Source organism: Mus pahari, chromosome 20 (genome assembly GCF_900095145.1).
Source record: "Mus pahari chromosome 20, PAHARI_EIJ_v1.1, whole genome shotgun sequence".
NCBI lineage: Eukaryota > Metazoa > Chordata > Mammalia > Rodentia > Muridae > Mus > Mus pahari.
The window spans coordinates 19,025,692-19,038,163 of NC_034609.1; the positions used below are offsets into that span (position 1 = coordinate 19,025,692).

At 47.7% G+C, this 12,472-nt stretch overlaps 1 protein-coding gene across 1 annotated transcript in view; it reads left to right on the forward strand.

Moving 5' to 3' along the window:
• The window catches only part of Coq9 (coenzyme Q9), a 17,537-nt gene extending 6,590 nt beyond the window's left edge, over positions 1-10,947 (forward strand). Inside the window, exons 3-9 of the mRNA XM_021220466.2 lie at positions 851-986; positions 6,302-6,444; positions 6,693-6,777; positions 7,905-8,009; positions 9,156-9,311; positions 9,646-9,699; positions 10,158-10,947. Of these exons, the coding sequence (XP_021076125.1) occupies positions 851-986; positions 6,302-6,444; positions 6,693-6,777; positions 7,905-8,009; positions 9,156-9,311; positions 9,646-9,699; positions 10,158-10,193 (715 nt within the window). The 3' untranslated portion in view covers positions 10,194-10,947. The remainder of the gene's footprint in view (positions 1-850; positions 987-6,301; positions 6,445-6,692; positions 6,778-7,904; positions 8,010-9,155; positions 9,312-9,645; positions 9,700-10,157) is intronic.
• The last annotated feature ends 1,525 nt before the right edge of the window (positions 10,948-12,472 follow it).

Here is a 12,472-nt window from a genome sequence, read left to right on the forward strand (position 1 = left end):
AGTTCCAGGACAGCCAGGGCTATACAGAGAAACCCTGTCTCGAAAAACCAAAAAAACAAAAACAAAAACAAACAAAAAATTGTGTGTATGTGTATCTGTTGTGGTCTGTGCACATGGCCAAGAAGAATGTATCAGATCTCCCAAAGCTTAACTTATCAACAGCTGTGAGCTGCCCAATGTGGGTGCTGGGGACTGAGCTCAGATTTTCTACAAAAGTAGTAAATGCTCTTAATTGCTAAGATATTCTCCAGCCCCTATTGTTTGTTTATTGATTTTTTTGAGATGTCCTCATGTAGCTAAGACTGGCCTTTAACTCTGAACATCCTCCTGTCTCGACCTTCCATGGACTGGGATCACCAGCATATACCCAGCTAAAATACTATGCAATTCAACAAATATTTTTGAGGATCTATACCTGTGAATAGAATAACCATCTTTCATGCGCTCTTGGACGTCCAGCCTGGTGCAGACATAAGAAAAGCCTTTACATAACCATGTGCTGGCAGGAGTGTCCAGCTATGACCCTGCAGTATGACCTACAAACGTACTGAGCCATAGCCATAGCTCCCCCAGGCTGTAAGATGATGAGCAGAAACCAGACTACTGCAGGACCATTGTCTTCATAGCATAAGGACTCAAATCCCTGGACACTTTCTTACTGTGGGAGGAGGGAAAAGATAATAGGATTCGAACCTTGTTGGTATTGAAACACCCATACTAATGTAGAAGTGAAGACCCTCTCAGCATGTTCAGAGGAGACCCAGAACCTCTGCCTCTGGTTGGCTCATTCTGCATTCCCGGCTGGGAAGTAGACAGTGAGGTGTGATGTGTGCTTCGTTCTGTATCTCAGGTACACAGACCAGAGTGGGGAGGAGGAAGAAGATTATGAGAGTGAGGAGCAGCTACAGCACCGCATCTTGACAGCAGCCCTAGAGTTTGTGCCTGCCCATGGCTGGACTGCAGAAGCCATTGCTGAAGGAGCCCAGGTAGGCAGAGATGAGGGTGGGGCAGCAGACTCAAATGAACCCAGAGTCAGAACCACAAAGGGCTTCATGCTTCCAGCCTGGATCAGAGCTGCACAGCTACAGGATTGTCTGGGTTTTGTTTTCCTTTCTTTCTTCCCCATAGGACTGTCTCTGTCTGTCTGTCTGTCTGTCTGTCTATCTATCTATCTATCTATCTATCGACAGAGTCTCTCTACATAGCCCTGACAGACCTAGAACTTACTATATTAACCAGGGTGGCCTCAAACTCACAGAGATTCTCCTGCCTCTGCCTGTGTGCTACCACATCAAGCTATTTTTTAATTATTAAAAGAATGTACCATAGAATTGGCTCTTGGGAGTTATATCCTCAAGCAGCTTGTTTTGTAGCAGCGATGTTTGTTGTTTGTTTGTTTGTGACAGGGTCTCTCTGTGTAGTCCTAGCTGCATTGGACCTTGCTATCTAGACCAGACTGGCCTGGAACTCAGAAAGATCCTCCTGCCTCTGCCTCTGCCTCCGCCTCTCTCTGCTTCTGCCTCCCAAGTGCTGGGACTAAAGGTAGGCACCACTGTGCCTGGCTTAAGAAGCCCTGTCCGCCTCTCTGCCTCTCTCTCTCTGCCTCTCTCTCTGCCTCTCTCTCTGCCTCTCTCTTTGCCTCTCTCTGCTGGGACTAAAGGTGTGCACCCCTGTGCCTGGCTTAAGGAGCCCTGTTTTTAATGCATTGATTTAAAATAAAGAAATGCTGGCTTGCTACAGTGCTTTCCTAGCATGCATGAAACCCTGGGTTTAATCTCTAGCAGCACATAAAACCAAGTGTGAGCCAGTCGGTGGTGATGTGGATCTCTGAGTTTGAGGCCAGCCTGGTCCACAGAGTAACTTCTGAGATAGCCAGGGCTACACAGAGAAACCCTGTCTGGAAAAAAGAAAAAAGAAAAAGAAAACTTAAACAACAACAAAAACCCAAGTGTGTTGCACATCTGTAATTCCTTCCTGACTCGGAAGGTGGAATCATGAAGCTGAGAGGTTGAAAGGGAATTGTACTCAGAGGTACAAAGTGAGCACAAGGCCAGCCTGCACTACATGAGATCCTCCCTCCCGCCCTCCCATAAGAAAGCAAGAAAAGAAAGACAGGGGCTGGTGAGATGGCTCAGTGGTTAAGAACACCGACTGCTCTTCCAAAGGTCCTGAGTTCAAATCCCAGCAACCACATGGTGGTTCACTAACCATCCGTAACAAAAATCCGATGCCTTCTCCTGGAGTGTCTGAAGACAGCTACAGTGTACACACATATAATAAATAAATAAATAAATATTTTTAAAAAAGAAAAAGAAAAAGAAAGACAGTGCCACTAAGCTGTGATGTGTCACCAGTTCTGCACACTGGTTTTTGTTTTAAATTATATTTCTTTACTTTTTGTGTGTATGTATCCAGTGTGTGCACGTATATAGAAGTCAGGAGAAGAGTGTCATCTTCTGTCCATGTGGGTCTCAGGCATTGAATTCAGGTGTCCTGCTTGACATGGCAACCGTGGGCTCTTTCTATGATGAGCCATCTTTATGTCCTCTTTTGTTTTGGTTTGGTTTTCTTTAATTTAGAGACGTTATATAGCCAAGGCCAGACAAGACTGCCCTGAAACTTTGTCCTGCTGACTCTACCTCCCAAATACTAGAATTGCAGGCACGCGCCACCATGCCTACAGCTCTCAGTGCCTGTTCCTTTGACATGAAAAAAAAAAAAAAAAATAAGAACAGTCTATTCTTTAAATACTTACTGAGCAATGACGTGTAGCAGGCACTATGCCAGAAATGGTGACAGTGCACACATGACAGAGTGCCTCCTCTTGTTGAGCTCAGTCCAGTAATATTTTTCTTTAAACTTAAGGATTTGTTTTTATTTTGTGTGTGTGTTTTGTCTGCATGTATGTGTATGCACCATGTATGTACGTATGCCTAAGGGGGTGTTGAATCTCATGGAACAGATGGCCAAGGTGGTTGTGAGCTGCCAAGTAGGTGTTAAGATCAGCAAGTATTCTTTTTTTTTCTTAAGATTTATTTAATGTATGTGAGTACACTGTCGCTGTCTTCAGACACATCAGAAGAGGGCACTGGATCCCTCACAACACATGGTTGTGAGCCACCATGAGGTGGCTAGGAATTGAACTCTGGACCTCTGGAGGAGCAGTCCCTGCCCATGAGAGAACACTTTCAAGTATGTGTTCTTCTGAACCTAGCTTATTTCACTTATCAGATTGATACCCAGTTTTGTCAGCTTTCCTGTGAATGCCTTCCTTTTGTTCTTTACATCTGAATACAGTTCTTTTATGTATACTTGCAACATTTTCCTTATCTGTTCCCCTGCTAATGGGCAGAGGAGACAGGATCCATGTCCTGACTGTTGAGAGTAGTATAGCAATAAACATGAAGCATCTTTGTAAACGATGACTTGGCCTCCTTAAAGCCACACCAAGGTGTGCTATAGCTAGATCTGACAGTAGTTCTTTTTCAGTTTGTTGAAAACCTCCATACTAATGTCCACAGTGCCTGTACCAGTTTACTTGCCACCAGTGGTGCGTAAAGTTCCCACCTTCTTTATCAACAGGCCCAGTGGCTCATGCCTGAAATCCCAGTACTTGAGAGAGGACTATCACTACAAGTTGGAGGCCAGTGAACGCCATAGTCCAGGCCAGCCTGGGATAATGAAGTACTCCCCAGACTCCTCTTTTCTCTTACCCTTGGCATCATTTCTTGTCACTTGTTTTCTTGAAGCTAGCCATTCTGACCAGGGTGGACTGGAGTCTCAAAGCAATTTTTTGTTTGTTTTAAGATAGTCACTTGTTGGCTAGACTGGGCTCAGGTTTGCTGGATATCTGAACTCCAAACTACAGATCTCCCTACTTCTGCCTTCCAAGGATTGGGATTACAAGTTTATGCCACCATGTCCAGTCCTCAGAGCAATTTTGTTTTCAATGAAATTTATTGTGTTGTTGTTGTTGTTGTGCTGTTAGTAGTTTTGAGGTGAGTTTGTGTGTGTGTGTGTGTGTGTGTGTGCGCGCGCGAGAGAGAGAGAGAGAGAGAGAGAGAGAGAGAGAGAGAGAGAGAGAGAGAGAGAATATATCAACACCACTTGTAGGGCATTGGTTCCCCTGGAGCCAGAGTTAGAGTTGGTTATAAGCTACCCGGTGTGGGTGCTAGGAACTGAATTGACGACAAGACCAGCTCCCAGAAACTAGGGAAAGAGCTATATTTCTTCACACACTTCATTCTCTGGATCTAGCATTTTGCTTGTGTACTTCTGATTTGGTAACATCCGGCCCTCCTCCAAGCTGGAGGTGTCAAGCAAACATAGGGATCTGAACTTGAACTTAAGGAGCTAGCAGCCCTCCAGATGGCTGTTAGAGCATTCTAGCCTGTGTCAGGGTGTGAACATATGGGTATATGGCGAGAGCATAAAGTGGAGAGAGAATCCCAGTGTTCTGTGGTGACTCACACCTGTTCCCAACACTAGGAGTCTGAGGCAAGATGACTGTTGCATGTTTGAGGGCAGCCTGGGCTACATATTGTGAGCCTATCAAGAGAAGGGCTGGGAAGAATGGTATAGGGGTAGGTCTGGGTTACAGCATCTTGATACTGGAGAAAGAAAAGCCATCTTCTGTTGGTTCCTATAGCAATAGCTATTGGGGTCCTGAATCAGAGGGAGGAGCTGTGGCATGGAAGAAGTCGAGAACCATTAGGCTGACAAGGCTGTCAAGCAGGGGAAGCAGACTGGAAGGCGAGCTTGGCTGAACACTTGAGGGAAGAGGAGATAATGGAAGGTGGCAGGCAAAACCAAACCCATGCGATTCCTAAGGCAGGGGTTGCAAGATCCGGAGAACAGGTGGAAGGACTGGCCTCAGATGTGTTAGGAACAGAGTTGGAGAAGGCAGCCTTGGGTTTGTTGATGTTTGTTTTTGAGAGGGTCTTCCTATGCAGCCCTGGCTGTCCTAGGCCTCACTAGATAGACTAGGCTAGCCTCAGCCTCACCAGGCTTAGTTTCTAAACATTAAGGGGATTGCCATGGCATGACTTTGGTTTTCTTTGGGTGCATGTGATAGCCTGGAGAACCTAAGATCAGGAAGGAGTAGAGGGCAGCAGAAATTTGTGGGAGAGGGAAGAAATTGATGGAACAAATGTGAGAGAAAGTAATAGGATTGTTTGGGAAACTTGGATGAACGGGAATTCTCTGTTAAGGGGCTTTCCGCACCTACTCACCTTCCTTTGAGCAGGATGCATGATACATATAGACCCTGCCAACCCTGTTTGTGGGTAAGAGCTGGAAGCCACAGGTTCTTGCTTTGTAAAGTATAGCCACGACATGCCCACTGAATAGAGCAGTGTGCAGCTCGGTGAGACGGTGTGTGCAGTGTGCACGGTCGCCTACAGTGGTCGGGCAGCTGCTGCCCATGTAATAGCCATGCTCTCCTACAGAAGAGAGGCAGTTCCCATGCCCAGCAGGCGGAAGTCATACTAAGGTTTTGTTCCTTTCCTGCTGTCCGTGCCTGCTGCCGTCAAGGTTCTGCCTGCCTTGGATGCTCAGCAAACAATATGGAGCAGGGAAGCAAGGGGTGTCTCTGACTTATTTAACTCCTCAGTGCATTCAATGGAAAAAATGTGTTTTAAACAACTGACAGAAGCTTGGGATATAACTCATGGGTAAAAATGCTTGCTTAGCGTGCCCCATACCCTAGGTTTGATTCCCACACTACAAAATTGAATGGCCAGGGCTACACAGAAAAACCTAGTCTCGAAAGCCAAAAAAGCTAGAGTTGGAAGCCAAATAAATTCTTTCTTCCTGTGTTGCTTTAGGTTTTCTTTTAGAGATAGGATCTCACTGTGGAGCCCTGGCTATCCTGAAACTCAATCTGTAGACCAAGCTGGCCTCGAATTCAGAGATCTGCCTGCCTCTGCCTCCCGAGTGCGAGGATTAAAGACATGCCACCACCACAGCCTTATGTTGCTTTTTATAAGGGTATCGTCACAGCAACAGAAATAAAGTTAGAACCTCTCCATACTAAACAAGATTCCTATGGTAGACCCCTGACTTTTATGTGTGTTCATACACCCATCCTTGAGCCAGCCACTGAACTCCAACATGCACACCTGGGGTCATGCTTTGCACACATTAAAGGGCTTGGTGCACTAGTGGTGGGCACTCACTAAAAATCACAGGAGCTTACAGTCAGGGATGGCCATTGAAAACCCAGCCCCTGTTACGGGATGCGGTATTTGGGGGAACCAGGGTACTATGCTTACCCACCACTTTGCTGCTTCCTTTCCTGTAGTCCTTGGGTCTCTCCAGCGCAGCAGCCAGCATGTTTGGGAGCGATGGCAGTGAGCTGATTCTGCACTTTGTGACCCAGTGCAATGCTCGCCTCAACCAGGTGCTGGAAGAGGAGCAGAAGCTGGTGCAACTGGGCCAGGCAGAGTAAGTTTCATGGCATTATAGCTCAAAGTGGCAGCAAGGGATTGGCCACTTGCCCCATTAGCTGTCCCCAGGAAGCTGATAAAAGAAATGTCCAGAGTAGTGCTAACAGCCTGGATAGGTCTGAAATCCCACAGCCTGTGCTGACAGTTTTCCTCCACAACTGGTGGCACATTCCTCCTGGAGCTGCAAAGGACGTGTGGCCCCAACTTTTGCACTAGAAACACACTGTTTTCTTTTCCCTCTTCCAGGAAGAGGAAGACAGACCAGTTCCTGAGGGAAGCAGTGGAAACCAGACTGAGAATGCTGATCCCCTACATTGAGCACTGGCCCCGGGTACAGAGTCCAGACTGAGCTCCAGAGCAGCAGCAATGACTCCATCCTCAGCACCATGCACTCACTCGGGGGACTCAGCACACCACTGAGACATTAGCTCATGAGCATCCATGGGACCAGGAAAGCGTAGTGCACTTGGCAGAGCTAGATTCTTGCTAGGGAGTGGCCATAGGGAGTATTATAAATCCATGGACCTGTGAGTGGCCCTGCATACTAGTTCATATCATAGGTGGACCCAGTAGCCCAAGTGTGCCACCAGGTCTTCAAGGAGGAACAGTCTTCCTTGAGTAAGGTCACAGCCGTCTGAACGTGGTATCAGCCATCTTGGCTCAGTTCCAGATCTGGAAGACTGGGGCTTCTCGATGGATAATGCTTTCAAGAGGAGTATTCATTGCAAGGGCTTTGCCTCCATTTTCTAAAGCTGCCCTGTCAGTGTGGACCTTTTCTGAGTTAAGAAAGAACCCAGCATCCTCTGTCCAGCTGAAAGACTTGACCTTGGGCAGCAGCTGATGGACTTTGATCACCTGTGGCACATAAAGCCCGGCAGAGCAGCATTGGGTTTCAGCTGCCTGGTTCAACAAGGTCCTGCCTTTGGGCTATTTTGTAAGGGGATGCTTTCCTCTACTGAAGGACCCCTCTGCCCGCCTCACAGCCAAGAGGATTATAGAGTAGATAAAGTGTCCAGAGCGGGTTCTGTAAGGCCCGGAGAAACTGGCATTTGCTAAAGGAGGCTCTCAGATCATGCTGGCACTGTTATAATCTGGGGAAGTTTTGCCTGTTGGGAATAGGAATCAACTTGAGTTAAGCAAAGCAACAGGAGTTGATTGTGACAGAACAGGGTGCCCTTCTCATCCTTGCTCTAGGACGCTCAGACAGGAGTGACCCCTTTAGCTTCCCAATTTCAGTATTCCCAATTTCAAATGTTGACCTGGAGAGTCCTACTAGGTCATCTTAGGACACAACCATGTCTCTGGCCCCATCACCTCTAGTCAAGGTTTCTTAGTGCTCCCTCCACCCATGATGACTTTCAAAGAGCAAGAACTAGGGCGACCCCCATGACCTCCTCTGTGAGCCCTGTGTGCCGCTTTTAGGTGTATGTGATACCTCCTCTGTCATTTGTTCTTCAGGCCCTCAGCATCCTCCTGCTCCCTCACAATATCCCACCCAGCCTGAGCTTGCTCACCAGCATGGTGGATGACATGTGGCATTACGCTGGGGACCAGTCCACTGACGTGAGTGTTTTCAGTAGGCCCATACGTTGCTGGCAAAGGCTTGGGTTTTCTTAAAGTTTGTGAAATTTCTGTGACCAGAAAAATCTGGAAGGGCAGCAGTGTCATTCCCATTGGGAGGAAAGGTCCTTGATGAGCCAAAGAAGCTTCTGGGTCGCTGTCATTCAGGGAGCAGCATTTGAGCATGAGCTGGGGACTGTCCTTCCCACTGCAGAGGTGGCACAGGCCTTGGGGCCTTAGGCTGCTGCTGCTTCAGCCATCTTCCCTCAGTCTTTGAAGACATGGCTTCTGCAGCAGAATTCCTCCATGTGTGCCTTTGCAGAGACTGAGAGGAAACAACCTGGAGTCACCCATTGCTTTAAAAAGAAACTCCTCCCCATCTTGACCTGTTTTGTTGAGAGATCAATAAGCCCCTTTTAAACAGGCACAAGGAAGAATATGACTTGTTAATGCTATCATATTTCTGGTGGGATATTAAAAAAAACAAAATATGCCTTCATAAAGGAAATTAAAATGTGATGGTACTTTGTGGCCTCTAGGATGGAAAGGTACACAGCAGCTACATACTCCCACCATACTTATAACAAAGTGCTTTAATAAACTTTGTCTGTGTGGGAATATACCACCAACAGAGATGGTGGGAGAACAAAATTAGAAAGCAAAGAAATTAAAGGAATAAAACACAGAGTAGCTGAGCTGGTCCTCCAAAGAGCAATTACTAGGGCTGGCAGAGTCCCCAGGGACTGGAACGCTCAGCTCCGCCCAGGTGTTATAACCTGCCCCTGATCCTGCTTCAGCCCTCCCCGTGAGCTATACATGCTAAGGTTTAGTCATGGCTGTCAGATCATAGAACCTTCCTAGGACTCAGAGGGTTAGGCATTTCACCAATCAAATCACCTTGGCTGCTGGTTAAACCTCCTGGTTCCTGGTGCTTAATTCAGACCCTCTGACTCTCAACCTAGGAGCTTATAGTTATAACCAGCCAAGTTCAGGGTAGTAGTGGTGTCCAGAGGGCTATATGTGTCCGTGGGGGAAAGAAGAAATGAGGAAAGAGCCAGGGCATCCCTGAGGTCTTGAGTGGGAAGAACCCAAGACTCCCTTAACCCACAGAGCAGTGATTCCCCACCTGCCGGGTGGGTCTCTCTGCAGTTTAACTGGTACACCCGCCGTGCAGTGCTGGCTGGCATCTACAACACAACAGAGCTGGTGATGATGCAGGACTCCTCCCCAGACTTTGAAGATACTTGGCGTTTCCTGGAAAACCGGATTAATGATGCAATGAACATGGGTCACACGGCTAAGCAGGTAGCTGGGAACTGGCCATTTGGAACCCCTTTTCAGTAGGCACACCTGGCTGTCTCAAACATGTGATCACCTGGCTGTTCTCTTGCTTCCTGTTGTCCTTAACTGACTGTCCCAAACGCCTTCCCAAGAAGGCTAGCCATCTCTTCCTCATGCTAGCCCTTCCTTAACAGTCTACTCTGTCTGTCTGTGGTTGTGCTGTCCGTAGGCTCTTTTCCATTTCATTAAGCCACCTTGACTCCACTGTGAGGCTCATAGGCTTCCTGCATTGTCCTATCTGTCTCATCTTTGAGCTCACTCTGGGGGCTTAAGAGAATCTGACCCAGGCTCCTCTTAGGTGAAGTCCACTGGAGAGGCACTGGTGCAAGGACTGATGGGTGCGGCAGTCACGGTGAGTACTGCCCAGGTCACACTGCCTGCCTCCCATTTCACTCTGGTCCCATGCTATTTGTAAAGTGACACCAACCAATATAGCTTTGGAATCTTAAACGGAAGCTGAATAAAACTGACCTTGGTTTATCCTCGGTATTCTCGAATGCCCCAGCTCTTCCCTGTTGTCATCAAGAAGCAATTGCTAGAGCGGGGTGAGGCGGGGCAGGGCACACCTGTATTCCATCACTCATTATGCTAAGGCGGTAGGGTTAAAAGTTCCAGGCCAGCTTGGCCAAATGGCAAGCTTCCCCCCCCCCCAAATCCCTAAAGAAGGCTACCTATGCCTCTGGGCCCCCAGTATGCCTCAGTCTGTGTCCTAGCTATACCTGCTGTACACCTTGAACACCCCAGGGTTTCCCACTGTAGTCTTGGAGATAAGGCAAGCCTCACCACTCTCTGCTTCTATTCCTGTGTTAGCTCAAGAACCTGACGGGTCTAAACCAGCGCCGGTGAGAGACGGGAACCCATGTGCCTGGAAGGAGCAGCAGTAGACATGAAGGGCTTTGACAAGATGCACCACCCATTGAACAGGATATTAATGAGAACACACTGAAGAACTTGGAGTCGTATGACAGCCACAAGGCTGGAAATCACAATGCACTTGCTACTGTTCTGACCTGGAATTGGGCCACTTCTTCAGTTCCTAATACCAGGCCTGGCCTCCTGATGCCTTTTGCATTGCAGCTGTGTGTTTGAAAAATGAGACTCACATCCCAGGTTTCAAACCACAGAACCTTGGCACGACTCTGCCGTGGTGTCACAGGCATCTTGATCATGTCTTGACCATAGAATTGCTCTCTAGGAGCTGGGCATGGTGGCCTACATCTGTATGCTCAGCACTCAGGAGCCTGCTACTGCAGGATTGAGAGAGCAGAGGCAGGCTTGTCTTTGTAGAGAATTACAAGCCTGCTTGAGCTACAGAGTGTGATCCTGGCAAACAAAATCCCCTGAGAAATATTCTTAGGGCTCACAACCAAGGTCCAGAGGCAACACATAGTGGGAGCTCTTCCCCAGCACAGGGCAGACAGTGTGCTCACAAACATATTTGCCACTGGCCATTGCCTTTGGATCCCCTCAGAAAGTTGCCTCCCCTAGGCAGGTGCCTTTTGGACAGTCATGCTGAGCCTGGCATCACAGACACCAGCATGCATCGCAGGGTCACTAGTGTATTTAGAATCTGTAAAAATAATAAACATGTCTGAAACAATTTCTTGTTATTTTGTCTATGTCCATCTAGACAATGTTGAGTATCTAAGACCCTAGCAGTGGACAGTGGTGTATGGAAGAGATCTGAGTTCTGGCCGTGGCACTTTCTCACACCTACAGGACCACCATGACAGTGTTGCAACTTTGGGCCCAGTCAAATGAGAGTAATGCCAGGCCATGCACTTCTTGTCTGCTCCTAGTCTCTACTTGAGGGCAATCCTTAGTTTTCACAGTCTTCCAGCCTTACAGTGGCTCCATTTCCTCTGTGCCCATGATTAGCTCTGTCTTCTGTACTCTCCTGTTTAAATCAGCTGATGGGGAAAGTTGAGTTTCAGATGTTGTCCACAGGGCTTTCTATCAGGCTCTTTCTGTACCTCCGATTTTCTATTTTTTTTTTTTTTAATGCCTCTCAACATCCCATAGAGTTACTGCCACATAATTACACTTCATCTTTTCTCTGTCCTTTATAGCATCCCTCTCAGCAGACAAGTGTGGTTCATGATTCACAGGGATGGCATGTGCTGTAGACCAGGCCCCCCTCTGTCAATGCCTTTCTCCCTCTCAAGAAGAAATGTGACTCCTTGTTACAGCAACTCTTTATTCTCTGGTAACTCTGCCCTCTAAATGTAGTTCCTTCAGGCTTCTGCTTAAGGACCTCTTTTCTCTGTGTGAACAGCTGCCACTTTTCAGAGGCCCATTTAAACGCTTCAGCTGCAACTACACAGATCTGTAGAAGTGGAGAGCATTGTATCTACTTCAGAAGAACATCATACGATCAAGAGTAGAAAGAAAAGTGTGTGTATCGTCTAACATATGTGGGCATTGTTGAGTATACGTTGGGGACCTTTGAGGTGGCTCAGTGGGTAAGAATACTTGCAGTCAGGCCTGGCGTCCTTCCACACACTTGGTGTGTTGGTACCATTACATACATACACGCATAAAATAAAAATACATGGGTTTTGTTTTTCTTGTGTAGTCATTACAGTGCTCTCTCTGACATTAGCTCGGGTGTGACATTAGCTCTTTTGCTGCTTGCTTCTTTGTGCACTAACTGTCCTGAGAGTGTCCAGGGGACTCTTCTCTCCATCTTCCTACTCCCAGGAGCACTAAGACTACAGACTCTTGCATTACCATGCCCACTCTTTACAGGCGTTCTGAGAATCTGAACTTGTGTCCTTGCACATCAGCGTTTGGTTTCCGCACCCTGGTACAAGAGACAGAGGTGCATATTTTACCTCTCAAAGCAGACCTGGCCTCCAGGTACTCCCAGCATCCTTCAGTCCCTACCTGGCATGCTCTGCCTCCACCCTGAACTTTCCAGCCCAGAGGCTGGGCTGCCCTTCCCCCAGAGGTTCCTCCCTATAGAATCCAGACATTTTGCTCTCTGGATTGATCTGTGCCCCTCCTCCTGCCCCAGGTCCTTTCTCTTCTCCCCCTCTGCCCTTCCCATGGCGACTCCCCTGGCCTCTGTTCTTAAGGCCAGTGAACTCGCCTGAGAGCAGCTTCCCAATAAACCTGCCCTTTAA